This window comes from Lonchura striata, chromosome 2 (assembly GCF_046129695.1).
Source record: "Lonchura striata isolate bLonStr1 chromosome 2, bLonStr1.mat, whole genome shotgun sequence".
NCBI classification, from domain to species: Eukaryota; Metazoa; Chordata; class Aves; order Passeriformes; family Estrildidae; genus Lonchura; species Lonchura striata.
The window spans coordinates 28,939,256-28,958,053 of record NC_134604.1 but is presented as its reverse complement, the minus strand read 5'-3'; the positions used below and the strand labels follow the sequence as shown (position 1 = coordinate 28,958,053).

At 44.3% G+C, this 18,798-nt stretch overlaps 1 protein-coding gene across 1 annotated transcript; it reads right to left on the bottom strand.

Annotated features, from left to right (window-relative positions):
- Window positions 1-8,498: 8,498 nt before the first annotated feature.
- On the bottom strand, window positions 8,499-16,743 carry LOC110480744 (3 beta-hydroxysteroid dehydrogenase/Delta 5-->4-isomerase). Its single transcript, XM_021548960.3, has 3 exons — window positions 16,576-16,743; window positions 11,802-11,966; window positions 8,499-9,476 (listed from the first exon to the last, which is right to left on the bottom strand). Exons 1-3 carry the CDS (start codon window positions 16,727-16,729, stop codon window positions 8,662-8,664), a joined length of 1,134 nt encoding a protein of 377 aa, XP_021404635.3. The 5' UTR covers window positions 16,730-16,743; the 3' UTR covers window positions 8,499-8,661.
- Window positions 16,744-18,798: the final 2,055 nt, after the last annotated feature.

The window sequence follows — 18,798 nt, the reverse complement described above, 5'->3', positions numbered from 1 at the left end:
GTGTAACTTGAACAACCGTTTATGTCAGATCAGTACTACAGTCTGCTAAACCTTATGCCAAACTCCCACACTGTACTTCTACTTGTATCACAGCAAGGTTAGGTTTTCAGGTTCTTATTAGATATTTTGCAATTGAAGTGGAAGTTTTCCACAGGAAAAAAATTCTCCAAATCTTTGAATACACCAGCCATCAACCTGTGGAATTAATTGCTTCACTGTGAAGCAGGCTTTAATGAGCTCAGTGACAACAGTGAAAAATTCACTGCCACATCCAGGTGACATTGTTACACTGACTTTTTATTAGCTTAAATAATACACAAATGCTGCTTTTTCAAGTGTGTCCCCTAAGAAAACCTTTCAATATACTACCTCAAATTTCTTCCAGATCCTGCTCATGCTATTTCTTAATAGAAGTCTATGGGTTAAGCACGTCCAGGCTTCACAGAGCACAGTTTGTAGCCCTGGAGGTGTTCCCTCTGAACAGGTTATGTTCGGTGCCAGATGCTGGTTAGCTGCATGAGGAAGATGCTCTGCCCACATCCTTTTTATTACCCCTGCAGTAGAAACTTCTTGCCAGCTTGAGCTGTTGGGAAAGGGCAAGGATGTGGCTGGGTGTGCTCTGGTGCTGGTCAGCTCAGAATCTGGAAGTCATGGCTTGTTTTCAATAATAGTATCAGACTGACTTCCAGAATGGTGACATTTGAACATTAAGGTTCAAATGTCAAGCACAGTGTGTCCCAAATGCTGAACCTTTGCCCACCCCTGTGTGTGTAACTTGCCAGGATGTGCAAAGTTCCTGGTCTGGGGAGTCAGTGAGGCTGAACAGAGCCAGCCAGGCATAAGGGGCACAGCAGTCTTCCCTGAACAGATCAGAAAATCAATACAAAGGATGGAAATGCATTTGTGATGTGGGACATGAACAGTGACTGTGAGGAGCCTTCTTCCTGGAGTGAAAAAAATCACCTGATGTGGAGGGTGTGTAACCTCTGTGGGCACCACGAGATTTTAACTGGCTCCTGTTGAGAAAAGAGTGTACTTCAGCTGCTTGACAAGCCTGATTTTTCAAAAACTGATGAGTCAGGCTGCAAGAATTATGAGATTGCTTCTAAATAATGAGTTTGAGGATCTTTTTCCATGTCTTCAGTTCTGGGGTTTTATTTAATCTCGAGCTTTTGTGTCACTCATAGTTTAATATTTCCAAGCCCTGAACTTTTTGGGTTTTTTCAGAATGGTGAGAACCACCCTTAAAAATAAAGGAAAAATAAACTTGGCTTATCCTCCAATCTGGCAGAAGTTCCAGCATCATTAAATGATCAAGTGTGGGCACTGCTGTATTAAACTCACCCTGAGCATTGCTACAAATACTTAAGGGCAACTTGCTTTTCAGAAAACACAATTTTTTAGTTTTTTACAACTTAAATGTGAAGCAGACATGGATTTTCATTCCACAGACATACCATGCAATTGATCCTGTTCACTGCTGTGGTTCAAAGAGTTGGCAGCATCCTGGTTTCAGTGAGATGGCTCACAGTAACTGGGTACAAAACATAACACTAAAAAACAGGACATCCAAGTGAAATGTCCCTGTATACAAATGTGAGCCCCACAATTACTTTTGGATTCTTGCACTGATCTTTATAGGGACAGAATAATTTTTCCAAACCAAAGTGGAAATGAATGAATGGGATTCATACTCTTGAATGGAATTCATACACTTGACCTTGACTCTCTTACCTATGGTTCTTCCATCACTTGATGCAGCAGTGCTGGAGGGAGGAAGCAAGGCAGAAACTTGAGGGATTTTTTTTTTAATCCTGTGCTACTTATCTGCTTGTACAGAGAGACCCAGAAGACTTCCAATTACTTATTAACTAATTAATATTATTAACTTATTAACCAATTAGTTCTCAGACAGGAACAAAAAGCTAGACAGTGACACTCCAGTTTTGGAAGCTTCTTCCAGACACTATCTCAGCTGTGCTGTAGTTTTTGTGTTGTCACAGCTAAGGATGGCATCACTCCCACTGGAGCAGTGTTCAGAGGATGAACCTGAGACTTTTCTTGAAATACATGTATCAAGCCATTCCCTTAAAGCGACACTGAGAAATTCTGACGTGTAAGAGGAGTTGTCTTGGGTTGCAAAGCACCCAAGAATGTTAGCGGGAGTGGAGATGGGATGAATACTTACTTCTGTGATGTATCAGGGTTAATAATTTGTCTCTGTTTGTCTGGATCCCCCACACTCAGCAGCAGGCAGCCCTCACCAGCAACCTTGCACTGTATTTTTTGTGATAAAAGTGCAGACTTTGTGAAGACGGAAACTCCGCAGTCGGAATATTAAGTTGGGCTTTGCAGAGCAAGCGAGGGGAAGCCATCGCTGAAGATACCATCTTGTGGCAGTAAGAGGCAGAGCCAGCAGATCTAAGCTGTGTGAAGCAAATCGTCAGTCCTGCCGAACAGCTGATGGTTTCTCCCTTTCCAGAAAAGGATGCCACCGAGGATGCAAGTCCTGATCCTGGGCTCCGATCCCGCTGTGTCCTGCCCAGGAGCTGCGGGAGGGGACGCACAGGGAAAGTCCCGGTTTACACTGCACTCACCCCACCCAGCGGCCGCTCCACCACATCCCTTGCCCAAAACACCTTTCCCTGTGGAAGGACGGCGACATCCCAGCGCAGATCTGGTCCTCACCCGGGACCTCTCCCAGATGTGTCCGTGGCCACTCTCCAGTCCGTCGGGGAGCTCTGCCCTCTGGCACCCCCCGCTGATGCCCAGCTTGGCTCGCACAGCTCCCGGCTGCTCCCGCAGCGGGAGGCGGCTCGGAGGCGCTGACGGGCAGAGAGAGTCCAGCCGGGATCCTGCGGGAGAGCCGCTCAGCCCGCAGGCAAGCACAGAGCTGGTGGCAAGAGGCGATGCAGCTCCTGCTGTCAAGTTATCCCGGTTCCTTTCCCTCATTTAGAGCAATGCCAGGAACAGAGAATTCAAATCAAATGAGACTGTTATGTGTAGTAGATATAATTCGCGCCATTTCTAGTATGATATATGTGATATTGAATATTTGTTAGAGTATACACCTTTGTATTAGGGTTCCCCCCACCCTCGTAGGCGAGACCGGGTGTATGTTGGAAACTGATTTACAAGTAAGAAGGTACGGCTGGCCAGGAGATGGGGATGGGCCATGTCTGGAGAGATACAGGGACTCCAGGCGCTGATCTTCGCGTGAACGACCCGAGATGGATATCATGGAAATCCTCGTGAATGCAGCGTTCCCGAATTCCCATAAAATTTCATCACGGGATTCAACAACTCCGGACACTGAATTGTCCTCCCTCATCACCAAAAAGGAAAATCTTATTAACCTATGGCCTTTGAATGGAAGAAAAGACTGACTGCCAAAATCTTGGCCTCGGGTGGAATTTTCCCTATAAAAACCGCGTGTGCCAGGATGAAGGTGTGTGGGCACAGAGGAAAACCTCTGCTGAGGCTGACTTCTTGTGGCACACCCAGCGCCGACCCCGGGCTCGGCACTGTTCTTTCCTTGTGGCTGGCTAGATAGAATTTGATTGCAAAATAAATATTTTATTTTTTCATATTAATTTGGCTGGACAAATTTTCGTTTATAACAAACTCATTGTAAAAGTAATTCCTCTCTGTAAATACATAGCCAGTACATTTAAGGGGGCTGAGGGAAAGTTCCTGGAGAAGCAGAAGTTGCACACTGCAGAACGGCCGCCTTAACCACTTTGTACAGGTGGAACCTACCGTGCCCTGATCGGGATCAAACAGTTTTCATCTCCTGATTATTGCTCGTGGCTGGCCAGAGAGACCATTGCTGCAGCAAGAGCTGTGTGCCAGAGTTTATTTCAAGAGCCCTGTAGACAAGAGACATCAATCCCAAGATGGACCAAAAGAAACCCCCCCAAAAATGAACTTTCTTGGACTTAGTGGTGAGTGTGCAGCATTCCTTATGTCATCAGCACTTGCAAATAGAGCATGTAGAAAGCCCGAGTGCATGTAAAAACTCCAGTGTGCTTTTGGTCTGGATAAATTAAACTTAAATGTATAACTAAAATTGCATGTGGGATTATCAGAAAAATATGTATCTAGCTTCTGATAAAATCACCACATTGAAAACATTGAAGTACAAGAATATTTGAATAAGAAAAAAGAGAAATGGAAGATGCTTTATTCCTGTAATTTATTTTCTTTTTACAAAAAAAAAAAAAAAAAAAAAAAAGAAAGAAAGAAAGAAAGAAAGGATGATTACCAAATATATAAGTACCTTCAAAGCAATTTTTGCCCACATGTATTTTGTTTCCTTTTACACTTTCTAAATTTTCTTTCCACATTTTAGGCAGCAAAAAAATCTTTCTTTCTCTCTCTTGATGGTCTTCCAAAATGCATGTTAAGCATTTTGAGTGGCACCTGTTATAAGATCAAGCTGGAGATTTAATAACTCTTTCTTTTTTATTAATGTTCTTTTCCCTTTTGCAGATTAGTCCTTAACTGCTTAATATTCATTGCTTGCTGCCAGCACTGGAGAGACACATTTTATTTAAGAAATGAGACAAGTTTAGTTATGTGAATGAGGAATGTCTAGAAATAGCAATCACTGGTCTGAGTAAGAAATCCATTGCACAGCCATACATGAATTCCAGTTATCCAGTGGATTTTGAACTGAGGTGGAGATGCAGATGGAGAGCTTTCAGGAGGGAGAAGAGTATTACATGGGAGTGCAGGGTCATGGCAAGGAGTGGTGAAATTGTTCTTCATCAATGTACCCGACTGTGCTTCCATTTCACAAATTAGCTTTACAGCCACTATAATCTATTATATCTACATGTATAAGTGACAGATTTTTCAGTTCAAGAAACAATTATTACTTTTGGTTTCCTACATAACATGGGCTGTACATAACTTTTCACATTGTTATTCTGCACAAAGCCTGTGAACTGAGCCAAAGCTTTAAAAAAGAAAAAAGCCATTTTAAAGATCATAATTGAGAAAGTTAAAATTAATTTTGGGATTTTTATAATTTAGTCTGTATTAATTAATTTTACATCATAATGTAAAAAAAAAAAATTATTACTATTTGAAGTCTGCAACACACTCAGAATACCAGTGTCATGCTTGTCTGATGAAATGGATTTTTCACAAGAACATGCTCATTTGCGTTAACTATCCAGCTGTCCTCCATTGACTGGATCCTATATTAATGATACCAATTCCAGACATGGATTTCTGGTATTGATATGATAGCCACTTTTGCTTCTGTTCCTCTGGAGCTTTTTCTTTATTCCTAAATCTATTAAAAATGTGCATTATTATAGTTCCTTGTAAGCAAAACTCTGCTTCTCTCCAGTGACAAAATATTTAACAGCAAATTGTGGTCTTTACAAATGTAGGTTTTTGTACCTGCTGGAACTAGAAGTCATTAATTTGCCTGTAGCATGTAAGTATCACTGATATATATTTGCTATTTCATCTTTTTCTGCCTGTCTGAAGGGTAAATAAACACCTTTCCAGCAAAGCGGCCTTAATATTTTTTTCTTTTCCATTCTTTATACAGAAGTAAAGTTCTTACTGACTGTGATCCTGTTGACAGTGGAGCTTCATTGATAACCAATAGTTTGCTTTATCGATTGCCAGACAAACTAATTAAATCAGAAGAACAGTCCTGGTCAGCTGACGTAGAAACAACAAGGCTCCTCCTGATCAAGTACATTTTGTAGCCATTTTGCTAACCTGCCAAGAGTAATGGTATAGAAACAAGCTACTGCAAAGTAGACTGGAGTGCAAACTTGCAGAAAATCAACCCTCTGCAGTAAGCTTGCCTGTTCTTCCTCCTGGTATCTTTGGCATATCCTCATTGGCTTGTGTTTGTTACTGGGTGACAGCACACGGCAGCTCTGGTGCCTCTGAGCAGCAGGATAAATGTCTCAGGTAGCCACTCCCTTGGCCTTCCAGGATGTTTTATTGCAGGCACTGCACTATTTTGGGCAGCCACCTGAAGCAAAAGACAACACAGATCCGACCCAGGGGTGCTCAGGGAGGGACAGAAGTGGGGAACAAGCTTCCTGTAAGCAGGAATGGCTTGTCATGGGGATTGAAGGAAGGGATGTGGTAGCAAGACACAGGGAGGAAGTTCAACAAAGGGGGAATTTGACACTTAGAAATCTGACTGTTGGGAGCAAGGCCCTTGGAAAGATGAAAAGATCCCACTGTCTTCCTGTGAAGGCAAAAAGGCAAAGAAAGCTCCAGCAATGGGAGCTTGCACTTGGGAAACAAGTCACTGAACTGTGGAAGAAAAATTGTCCTTTATTCTCTCTGGCAGCATCTGTGGATATTTTAGGACCTCTGTAAAACCTGTGGAAAGGTGTCCAGTTTTCTGGTATGTGTTTTAATACCCCATCCCTTTGATGAGTGAAGTGTTTCCCCCTATTAAATAGTGGCTTTGCTGCTGTTGTTCTCCCTCTTCCTTTCCTGCTCTAATTCCCCATGCCTGGATTGTCCTTCCTACTCCTACCTCAGTGGCAGAGCAGCCATGGCTGCACCCATTGCTTGGCACTCACTGAGCATTAGGATGAAATACCATCAGCCTAGAAAAACTGGGGATGTTACTGTGTTAAACACGTTTTTGCTTTTCTAAGGGTGTGCAGAGAATGGAATAAATAAAATAAGAGTGTGCCTGTAGGGGAGGGAAGAGGAGCAGTGTCCATGAAGGGGGTGTAGAAGAAGAAAGCACAGAGATCTAAGCGCAGTGTCCCAGCTGCAGGGAGGAGTGAAACCTGACAGGACCAGCAGCTGCACCCAAAGTGGTTGTGGCCCTTCCTTCTCTCCCCAGACCTCTCCTGGAAATCACCCTGTGTTCCTTCAGGATGTTTGATGATCATTGTCACCATGGCAGAAAAGGTGAATCGTCACACATCTGAAGGGAGGGATTAAGTAATCTCCTCACAGGCAGATGGAAACCAAAGCCTTGTGGAGGGTCTGTGTCCCCAGAATATGACTTACACTTCTGGTGTCAGCTATTCTACTGCTTCAGATCTTACACAGTTAACCAAAGATGTTACTAAAGCACATAGTAATGTTTGCACTGGGACTATCCAATGTCTAGGGTGCTGAATAATTAAACTCAGCACAGACTTCAAGCACTCAGCATCCCTGGAAATGTGATTTATTTACATTAGTATCGAGTCAGGTAAAATGTTTCTCTTCACACCTCCAAAACAACAGAGGAATTCCCATATTTTAGAGTTGTTTTCAGCAAGTGAGATGTATGTTTAAGAAACAAACACTGGATAACATTTGTTTGTTCAAACAAGATCTGAATCTTTGCCCACAAGTCAAGTTACACATTGTGCAGAAGTTCATGTGGCCATCAGAGAAGCACAGGGGCAGCACATCAGCTAAAGTTAGCCTTTGCACCTAGCTGAAATGTGGTAAGAACAGGATTTTTTTCAGCACTCTTTATTTTTCCTCAGTGTTCACAACTACATTGACTCTGCAGTGGGAGCCCCTCTGTGATCAAGCCATCCTGCAGTATTTTTCTCCCTTCCATTTTCTTGAAGTTGTTCTGCTGGATACCCACTGGGTTTATTGCAAAATGAGGGTGTATAAAGAAGTATTCACCTGACCAAATCTGTCCCTTCTCTCCCTCCACACACTGTCCTAACTAAAACTGTATTGCACTTATATTGTACTTTTGATCTCATGATGCTTGCAGTGCTCAAAGTTTGACTGTCAGGTGAACATGAAATGCACCCTTGAAAAAGTGAACAAGATTTGTTACAGCTTTTGCCATCAGGTGGCTTCTGCGTGCTGCCTGTTGGGTGAGGTTGGCAAACTCTGAATGAACAGGGTGTGGCCGTGTGGTATTCACATGTCCTCTGAACAGAAAGAGACTCGGCTTTCTCAGGATTTCTCCTGAGACAAGCTGTGAGAGAAGCAGAGAAAAGAGAATCAATTCTTATCTCATTTGCTGCTCCTCTGTGTGTGTGCCCATGTGGAATGAGGTACGAGATTGTTTACCCAAGGTGATTGCTTGATTGGATTCTGGTGATGGTTGTTTGGATTCATTGACCAATTGGATCCATGTGTGTGTTGAGACTTTCAGGAGAGAGTCATGGGTTTTTAGTTAGGTAGTTAGTAGTAGTTCTAGTTAGTGTAATATAGTGTGATATAGTTATAGTATATAGGATATTGAAGTAATTAATTAGCCTTCTGAAATTATTGGAATCAGAGCATCATTCTTCCCCTGTTGGGAATCACTGCACCGATATAGCTGAGTGGTGCATATTTGTAAAGTGTAATCATACTTCCAGGGCAAGCTGTGTTTTACAAAACCTTGGAGGTGGCGTGGAGTGAAAGAAGGGCTAAAGTGTTCACACCACGGATTGTGTGGAGTCTTGCTAAAATAAGTCCTTGTGCTGCAGAGATGTACAAGTGGGTGTGGAATATACAGTACTGTTACCCTCATCAGCCTGCACTCAACAAACAAATGAACATTTCACTTTTATTTATTCCGAGGTTGGGGGGTGGGGGGTTCCAGTGGGCTCTTACACAAAGTATTCATTTAAATGCTTTGTAGTTTGCTGCTGCTGCTCTCCCAGCTCTCCTCTGGCTCAAGGCTGTACTCAGCAGGGTGTCAGCTCCTCTTCAGGCTTAGGCAGTTCTGCTTTGCAAGTGCACCCTTCTCTGGGGGATCACAGAGGCAATCCACTCACCAGTGCCCTGCTTGGCCTCCTCCCACGTGTAGCGGGGCATGTAGCCAAAATCCTGCTGTGCCTTTCTGTAGGAGAAGGTGAAGGGGGTGTTGAGCAGTGTGACCAGGTGGCGGTTGGTGGAGGGGACGTATCTGACAAAGGGCCGCAGCAAGAAGCTGACGATCTCCAGCAGCAGCGAGAAGTAATAGAGCACGGTCAGAGGCATGGGCAGCCGGGGCTCGATTCCAAAGCCCAGCTCCTTGGTCAGCTCATAGTTCAGGTCAGCGTAGCTCATGTGAGGAGTGTCATCTGAGATGTAGTAGAACTTGCCCCGCACGTGCTTGGCTTTCTGCGGGGCTCGGAGGGCTCTGGCTGCCTGCACGTGTGCCCAGGCGATGTTGCCCACGTAGACGGGGTTCACCAGAGCCTCCTTCCTGGAGAAGCGCAGGTAGATGTTCTTGTTCAACAGGCACTTATCCAGATGGCCTTGGAGAAATGGGCAGCCTTCCCCAAAAATGTACATGGATCTCAGGGCACAGGTCATCAGCGTGCCACCGTCCTTCAGCACTCGGCCATCTGCTTTCAGCACAGAATCCTCTGCCAGTCTCTTGCTTTGGGCATAAGGAAATTTGGATGTGCTCTCATAAGCTGTATCTTCGTCACCGTTGAAAATTGGGTCCCCTCTGCAGTTTGGGCCTGTCACTTCAATGGTGCTGGTGTATATGAAGTGCTGGACGTTGCAGCGGACACATGCCTCCAGCAGCAGCTGAGTACCTTCAGAAAACAAATATGAAACACAACCTAGGTTAGGGCCCCCTAACCAAGAAAACGTGGGGGGTTTCAGATCAGAAACAACATCTCTGGCCTGATCTTAGCCAGATCTCCCTCCCTGAAGCTGGAAGAATCCTGTCCTGTACAGGGCCGTATATTCGATCTGTTCAAAATGAATTTCACCCAAATAAAATGTCATTTATTTGCAAATCAGAATTGTGTGTAAAAGTTTAAAGATTCCCACAGTAATGGGAATCTGAGTATCTTTCACACAGAATGTAATGAAGTAAATTATTACTGTATTACATACTATATTCACTGAGAGGGTCCCCTGGTTTGCTTGCCATTCTGTCTGAGGATCTGAAGGTATTTTGTTTAGATTATAATTAATTATTTTCTCAATTCCCTTCCTTTTAAAAATTTGCTTCCCTTTCTTCATAAGAAAGATATTTTTGCTCTGAGATATTGTATGGTAATGGAGGAAAGCCCTGCATCAAGGCAAGTTTAACTTTCTCACTTCTGTCCTGGTTCATGAACGTCCACCCCTGATTCTTGAAACATTTATATTACACAAGTTCTATTTTCTAGGAGAAACAAAACTTTCATTCTGCAAGCCCATGAAGTACATAGCAGTGCCCTGGTTAGTCAGAAAACCAGAAGAGCATCAGAATGGAAATGGAAGAAAACAGAGGACAGCAGTATTCACTCACTGACCTTGTGGCTAGTTGGCTCTTGGAGCAGGACTATGGATGGTATTTCATTCTAACAAATGTTGTCAGCTACTCCTCATTGGCCCAGTGGGCTTTTTTTTCGCATAGACAGACACTGTTGGCAGGGGAGTGAGTACTGGGGAGTCAGAGCTAAAGACCTCTCTGGGTTTGGGACATTTTAATAGTAATTTGTTGTTTGGGGGTTCTTTTTTTTTTTTTATGTTTTTTATTTTTCCTTATGGAAAAATGTTTTTAAGCAGCATATTCTGCTGTGAAAAACCAGACTGTAGTGAGAGTACAGTCATAAAGACAGATCTTTCCAAATCCTCCTCTGAGCTACCATCCAGGTAAATTTTCGTATTACCCAATACACAGGTTTCCAGGAACTTGCCTTTCTACTTTTCCCTCCTGACAGGGCCTAAGAGGCTGCCCAGTGGGATCTGTGTTTTGATCTGACAGTTTGTGGCTTTGACTGAGCAGAAATGAAAGGGTCTGGAAGCTAATGGTACAGGGAATGAGCCGCACCAAAACAACTAAAATGCCATCCCACTGTTTTTAAGGTACATATAAGAAACAACTCAACTGCCAAGATTCTCTCTTCATCAGAACACTGGTGAGCAGCCAATATTTGTGAAAGTGATGCCTGTGCAGGTATGTTCCTTATTTTTCTATGAAGAAGCCCTGTGTCTGTGGCAGAGGGGAACAAAGAACTGGGAAAGCTGTTCATGTAAATAAGAACATCTTCCCCAAATCTCCCCCAAGCTGTTGAAGCAACATGTCCAGGCAGGCCAGTGTGCATGCGGGTTAGGCGGTACCAATTCTCTGAATGGCACTGAGGGTTTTGGCATCACAGACAGGGGGTGAGGTTGTTCTTTTAGGAAATACATTTAAACTTCCTGGTAGGTGATGCTACATGGGCCATTCCTAAGTCTAAACCTTCTCCCTTCACCTGATCTTCCCTGAAGACTGGGGGTTCCTTAGTGGAAGGGGAAATCCCATCACTGAGTCACCAAAACCCCTCCCTCCCATAGCTCTGAGTTTGTTGGGGAATTTTAAATTATAAACTCAGGTGGGAGAACACTTGTTTGTCTCAGCTGCCTTCTTGCACACACAGACTTACAGGCAAAGGAAAGAAAAGGAGAAAAAGAATAGCAAGGAGAGAGTCACAGGCTCTGGGATGTTATCAATGCAACATTTCTGTATTTGTAAACTTTGAAAAATGTACACAGGCAGGGATGCCATGTTGGGTGGGAGAATAAGAACCAATTTCTGAGGCGACCACTTGGATTTCAGAGGGGAATTGCTTTCAGAAAGTTCTACTGAGCATGGGTTTATGACTATCACCACGGAAGGCAGAGCCTGTGCAGACCTCAGCACAAGGTCTAACAAGAATGAGTGATCCTGCACTGCCCTGAAGTGGAAGACTGGGTGTGGAGAGGCCCAGAATTTCTTGGGGCTGCACAGACACGGGATTTGCACCCCTAGGAATGTCTGTGCAAGATGCAGAAGGACCCAGTTAACCTGGCTCAAAACAAACAGAGGTCAGATGCTCCCTTTCCTGGGCAGAGGGTGATCAGGACACAGATGTGGCTTTGAGGAAGGTGCTTCCCCTGCTCACCTGTTACATTGACTTCCCAGAGCAGCTTCTTCTCGATGAGGCCCAGGGTGTCAATGAGGGAAGCCGTGTGGATGACGAGGGAGACGCCCTGGCAGGCGCGGTGCAGGAATGTCACATCTCGGATGTCCCCTTCCAGGATTTTCACCTCAGTCTTCCCCTTGAACTCTGCAGGGGCAGCAGAAGACAGAGCATAAGACCTCAGAGGCATCCTGAGAAGAGTTCTGGAAGGGTGGTGAAGGGCTGACCCCGCCTGGTGCTGACTGTCCAGGAGCTGCAGGGCTATTTTGAGGCTGTGAAACAGAAGGCATTTCCCCAGGACTCTGTTGTCATATGACAGTACGATCTAACTACAGTGCTACAGAGGTTTATTCTGCATTACCTACCTTAGACCTGGAGCCAGTATTCAACATGCTTCTTTCCATTTTATTTTTTAGAGATCTTTTCTACTCCTAGCAAGCTTCCTTGAGGTGTGGCTGTGTGAAAGTTCACAGAGTAGCTTTAGCTGTGCCTGACTGGCTGGTGATGTGTTAACCCAAGAGCACTGAACAGGCACTGCATGTTCCTGTCTTCAAGCTGATGAATGATCTCTCTCCATCCAGAGCATGTGAGAACAGGGATGTGTTCATACCTACTTTCTGCCCCTTTACCTTGCCTGTATTGCAGCTCTTCTAATAAATTACATGCAATTCTGACATCTTTAAATTGTACCTTGGCCAGGACTTACAGTACCTCTTCCAGTTCCAGCCCTGGCTCCATTTCAGTGTCTGTGGATCCTTTTTAGCCTGTGAGTCTTTCTGGTTCATACCTGAACTCTCAAGGCTGTTCTGAGCTACCTCAGCCTGGCTTGAACAAATCCTGCTTTTTAAGCCCTGTCCCCCCACAGCAGCTGCAGTGTGGCAGCCCAGAGGAGCTCTAGGTCTCAGAGCCATCCTGTGCTGGGCAGAAGGAGGAGATTCCATCCCAGCAAATCCTCTGGGAGCCTCTGCTGTGGCTGCACTAGATGGCTCCCCAGACACAGCTACTGGGCAGGGACTCTGCAGCACAGGCAGAGCCTCTGTCTCCTTCCAGCATAATAAAATGCCCCTTTTAGATAAGAGAAGAATCTGATTAATTTGTACAGCTTTTAGCTTCAGCCATGACTGAAATCTTGTGTATCCTCGTGCTTTGTCACCAGCTCCAAAGCAGGCACTCTTTCATCCCATGTCTGTAATAGGAAACACTGACAGAGACAGTTGTTGGATCTGGAACTGAGTGGGAATATATTTTAAAATGGTTTTATGTCTTTTTCTCTATAGCATACTAGAGAATGTAATCCTGTATCAATTTAACAATTATTCTGATGCAACAGGCTTAAGGGGCTTTTTTCCCCACCACAGACAGTCGGTCTGAGATTAAGGTTTGTGAAACATTTGCTGAACTGTTACTAAATCTAGAGTTGCTGCCCTCCCAGCAGAGTCATTACCACATGCTCTCTTCTGCTCCTTTATTTTACAGACTGCATTCATTTCCTAGGATTCTATCTCCAGAAGCTTCACTCTGACCTCTACTTGCATGGATTCAAAAGAGTCAGACTAGAGCTGGGCTTTTTTTTAAGTACCTGGTAGTTAGATTTGCTCTAATAAACATTAGTGTCTGTACTGCCTTAAGGCTGATGTTCTCCATGAACAAGGCTTTGTGAGATTGTAATAATCCCAAGAACAGACAGAAGTAGTTTTCACAACATAAGTTCTGACATGTGACCCTTCAAAGTTATCACCGTGCCCAGGAAGGGGTTAGGAAAATTGAAGTTTTACACAAGCAAATCAAAGCTTTCGGAAAAAGTACAGAAGAAGCCTGTCCCTTTTAAAGCTGATCATAGGAAATCTGCTGTCTAGGTGCTTTGTGCCTTGTTTGGGCTTGCAGTTTGCGTGTGTTTGATATGAGTCAGGAAATCTGCTCCTCTATTCCGTTTTAGCCAGCAGAAGTTGCCATGGAAAGTACAATATGGGCCTTGCTCCCTTCAGCAGCATCAGCTGCATGTCAGGAATCATCAGATTGATCTTGTTTTGCTCTGGGTGAAGAGAAAACTGCAGGTGAGCTTGGAAGAAGAGAGAGTTAAGAAATGTCTGACAGACGGTGGTATCAGTTTGAGATGGCCTGCAGGGAGAACTGTTCCTGATTTCCATCTAGACAAACCATTGCTCAGGCAGCACAAGAACACATGTGGGCAGGTCAGAGAGAGGAACAGAATAAATTCAAGTCAGCTCTCCATTTTTGCATAAAGTGATTATGACAAAGCACCTACTGGCTGGGAAAGCTTGTTCTTCTTCACCAGTGCTTTCTGTGTCCTCTGAGTTGTAAGTAAACTCCCAGCTTGCTGTGGGGTAGTTTTTGCTTGAAAATGCAATGATTTCTCAATAAAATTCAGTGTCCTGTTGTGAGCAGTTTTTGACTCAGCAGTACAGTCAGACTATTTGCCCTAAACTTGAGAACAACATAGGAGGTTTGATTTCTCCAGAAGTGCCAATGCAATAGTGAACAGCAAAAACAAGAATTGTGTAAGTGGGAGCACAGGAAAGACAGAAAGATAAATCTGACATGGGAGATGGGAGGTAAGAAACCCAGGCACCAAAGTACCATGTTTAACATTACATCCATTCTCAGCCACACAATGGAACCAGGTGGACTCCAACTCTCAGCCCTCGACTCTGACTGGATCATCCCAGACTCCCTGGGGCTGTGGAAGACCACAAATGCCACTGGTCCTACACAGACTGAGTGTGATGGTCAAGCTCTCAGCAGGAAAGTTGTTTGGACAAAAGAGGAGTGCCCCTGAGTGCCTTCTGGCACAAAGACCTGTGATGTGCCCATACTTTTCTGTCTCACTACCCACAGCCCTGCCTCTGCACAGATATTGCAAGTGCAAGGTGCTCAAGGGATTAGTGAGGAAAAAACCCACTCAGCTCTGCTCCTGGCTGTTCCAGAAATCCAGATAACATCTGCTAGCAAGTAAAAGTCCCTGTAGTAAAACTAATGCAGGTCAGAAGACTCCAGTCCCACCCACAGGTTTTGTAGCAGCAACACACTTGGAATAGGAGTCACTGAGACAGAGAAGGGCTTGAAAAGGAACAGCAGGGACATATTTTGGGTAGTACTGAGCACAGGCACTGGCAGGACACTAGAAGAGATGTAGCCACAAGGGCTGATGCAGACAGAGGAGCTGCCAGTCAAAGTGCAGGGGCTCAAATCTGTTTAAACACATCTGGAATGTCAGCCTATGGTCCCTGCTACTTGTTTATGGGAAAGAAAAGGTAACTGATTTTTCCCTACCCCCTGTGCTGCTCAGATAGTCAGAAGGAATGTTAAAAGAATAGGAGAGGGAGTGTGTGGGCAGTGCTCCATGGAGGAAGAAAGGAGGATAAGGAAAGAGGGCATAGAGCTTGCCTATTAACAAAAAAAAAAAAAAAAAAAAAAGAAAAAAAAAAAACCACAAAAAAAACCCCCCAAAAAAACCCCACAAACAAACAAACAAACAAAAAAAACCATCAAAATGTTTGCTGCAGCCCAGCCAAGATTGTGCCCACACAAACAATGGTTTTCACTCCCCAGGATGCTCCATTATCCTGACAAAGCTCTAAAGCTCTTCTGGCCAAAGCAGTGTAGATGCCTCTGCACTGCTGCACCAGTGCTAAACCACACACACTCCTGTTGCTTCAGCCTCTACTGTAGCTGCAGGTTTTGGGTTTGTTTCTGTGGAAAATCTCTGGAAACTAGAGCAGGAAGGGCTGCTGCAAGGCTCAGGGGCATTTAGAAATCCTCAGTGAAATGCTGAGTCAGATTTAATGAAGAAGTTTGAGTTGTGTAAAACCATGATAAAGGCTTGTGCAATTTGTACCAGGTTAATTGTGCACTGTCTAGCTCTTCAGCAAATCATAAAGAGATATTCCTCAAGGTTTCCCTTAGAGTTTCCTGCATAGAGGAAGAGCAGTCTTGCAATGAAGATGTGATGGAGGAGGTTACTGTTAAGTAAAGATAATGTGAGGACTTATGAATCTGACTAAATTTAGGCCCCCTAGATGCCTTTTAAGCCCCCAGATGCCCTAGATGCTTAGAATCTCAATAAATAGGACATTCAAAATAAAACACTGAGCTGCTTTCCCTGCCACAGACTGTTTCTGGCACTGGGCACATCACTCCCTTGTGCTGTCTCCAATCCATTCAAGAAGCCTGCCTTGCACTTTGCAAAGGGGTTCTGTCTCTTCTAGTTAGCATATGCTTAAACAGGAAACTGCAATAATGTTATTAACAGAAGCAATTTTAAAAGTACCTCACCACAGCTCTCAGCCAGAAGATCAAATTAATTAATCAAATTAATCACAGGTTGAAGAAAACCATTGGGATTTGCACCCACAACTTTTTCACTGCCTTCACTGTCTGGCATACCAGAGCCCAGCACAGCATGCTCTGGATAGCTCTGCCCTCCCACCCAGCACAGCAGTGTTTCCCTCAAGAAAATGCGTGAGGTTTTTGCATTGATTTTGCTCTGTGGGTTTTGTTGTAAGAGAAGTCAGGTTGAAGAGAGCCTTTTTACTGCATGGAAGCCTTGGGGCCTGACAAAAACCCTGTTGTTTTCATGTTTTGCATCTGATTTCTGTGCTGGAGGGAGAGGGAAGGATAAAGCAAGGCTTCCTTGAGATAAAAACTCTATCTGCAAAGATGGTTCAGATGAGAGGTAAAGGCTTCCCAGCTACCCACAGCTGCAGCACACAGCCCTCAGGAAATGGCACTCACTTACTTCCAAATCTCCCGAGCGCTTCAGCGCTGAAGGCTTTGTCCAGCAGCCGGATCTCAGCCAGCGCCTCCTCTTCTCCCAGCAGCAGGCACACAATCCTCTGGCCAAGGAACCCCCCTGCCCCTGTCACCAGGCAGCTCACCCCAGCCAGGGACATGGCTCTGGCTGCTCCTCGCCGGTGAACTCGCTGTCTCTTGAGCTTGGTTCTCCTCCTGCCTGAGGGAAGGAACATATGACATCAACCTCTGGAAACACTACAAATCAAAGGGTGTTACCAGAAGGAGAGACTACTGACAAACAAACTTTAATCCCTACATCAAACAATTTTGAAGCACCTCTTACTCTTGCTAGCTATTTCTATTGAGAAGTAGTCTACATACTTTTTCCATGCAAAGAAAACATTCTTACAAATCATTACAAATCAGTTCAATTAACAAATCTGAAAGCGCTCACAATCAACTTCAATGCCAAACAAACCCCACAGAAGTCTGCCTTGAGTCTCGGTTCCACCTCCCTAGCACTCAGAAGACTGTGGGGGAGATTTGCCTGTATTTATATCCTGCTGGGCACCACCTCGGGTCATTTTGCTCCCCTCCCTCTTGAGTGCCTCCTTTGCTGCAAAAGAATGTGATACTTCTACACCACTCCCACCAAAGAGGAAGGCTCTGGATACAGTGGGGTCTGAGCCTAGGTGTGATCCTGCATCCTTAAATCCCCAGGGAACAAACCCTCATGTTCATAATTCTCTTCAGCTGCACTTGCTTGTGCAATACAGTGCCAATATCGTGCCAGTATTGAAGAAAGGGAGCATTTAAATCAAATGTAAAGACAAGACAAGATATTTAATGTGGTTTGAGGGGTGAATTCTGCTGCTGTATATTTTCTGGATATTGGGCTCCCCCATTATAGCATGGGTTTCTCATTCTCTCTATGCAAGATCAGAAACTAACCCTGGGGATTTTGTATTTGTTCAGTATCCTACAGGCATTTGAAGAAATGAAATTGTTTAATGTACCATCCAAGTTAAATTCAAGCTGCAGGAGGGAAAGATTCACCTCTGCAAATGTCTTGTGCAAGAGTACCTACTTAAAGTAAGGCTGTTTGTGCCTCTGCAGTGATCTGTGTCATTACTGCTTTACATCCCCAACATGCAGGGAAAATGCCCAGGTGTTTCTCCCTGGAATTCCACTCCAGTTCCAGCAAAACTGTTTTGTAGTGTGAGACCAGGGCAGGGCATTAGCCTGAGCCTCCTGGGTCTGTCAGGACACACTGGCTGCAGCTGTATTTTCTCTCTCACACACACAGGGATAGGCTGACATCCCTGGTGAAGCAGGATGATAAATAGGGACATGCTTTGAGCAACAAGGAAGTTACAAAGAAGCCCAGCAACAGAATTAATTAGGCTGAAATCATTGGAAAAGGGATCCCTGGTTTGGGGCATTGCTGGAATGGGTCTCTAAAAATGCTTTGTTTCCATTCATGCCACTAACTGCTAAGCTCCTTTTTTTTTATTCTGTACATGGGTTTTGTTCACTCTTTAAAGAGAGCTCTGGAGAAAAGCTGTAGAAGAAGCATCCCCACACTGTTACTTTTTTAGAACAAAACTGGGCTTGCAAGTGACAGGAGGAAAGCAAAACCACTTCTGTTGGAGGAGAAAGGTTTCTAGCTGACACAGATGACAAAGTTTTGGCAACTGTTTAAATCCCAGAGTCCTTGAAAATCTGTTCCTTAGCCCAACAAAGCTTTAAAAAAATTGTTATCAGTGCTTCTTTCCTTGACTTTTCACAGTCAGGACCTTGACATTGTATATTCTTATCAGAAGCTGCTGCAAATTAATTTTGTGCACTTTGCAAGGAAAAATAACTGGCCAAATCTGCTGCTCCAAGCAGCATTCTCTGTAACAAAGCTTCCTTTTTGCTTTCAAAAAAGAAATAAAATGCTTTAAAGAGGCATTGTAATAGCCTCTTAGGACAGAAAACACTCTCATGCACCAAGCTTGCCTATCAGAATGACCAAGCTTAGCAGGGGTAGTACTTAGAATATGAGTGCTTCATAGGGGACTGCAGGGAGATTTACTGCTGCTGTGCTTTGTCTTCTTAGGTAGTACTCACACAAATGCTTAGCTTAGTTTGAGGGAATTTTACACATCACTGCATAGCAGCCTTCTTCTGAATTGCTGTGCGTGAATGTCAGTGGTCAGACAGCAGCAATTTGCTCAACTCCAGC

Excerpts from the sequence above, each read along its gene's own strand:
- LOC110480744 (XM_021548960.3), bottom strand. The coding sequence starts at position 16,729 with ATGTCCCTGGCTGGGGTGAGCTGCCTGGTGACAGGGGCAGGGGGGTTC. Across the intron at positions 11,967-16,575 it reads AGCGCTCGGGAGATTTGGAA|AGTTCAAGGGGAAGACTGAG; the intron begins GTAAGTGAGTGC and ends CTGCCCCTGCAG. Across the intron at positions 9,477-11,801 it reads CTGGGAAGTCAATGTAACAG|GTACTCAGCTGCTGCTGGAG; the intron begins GTGAGCAGGGGA and ends TGTTTTCTGAAG.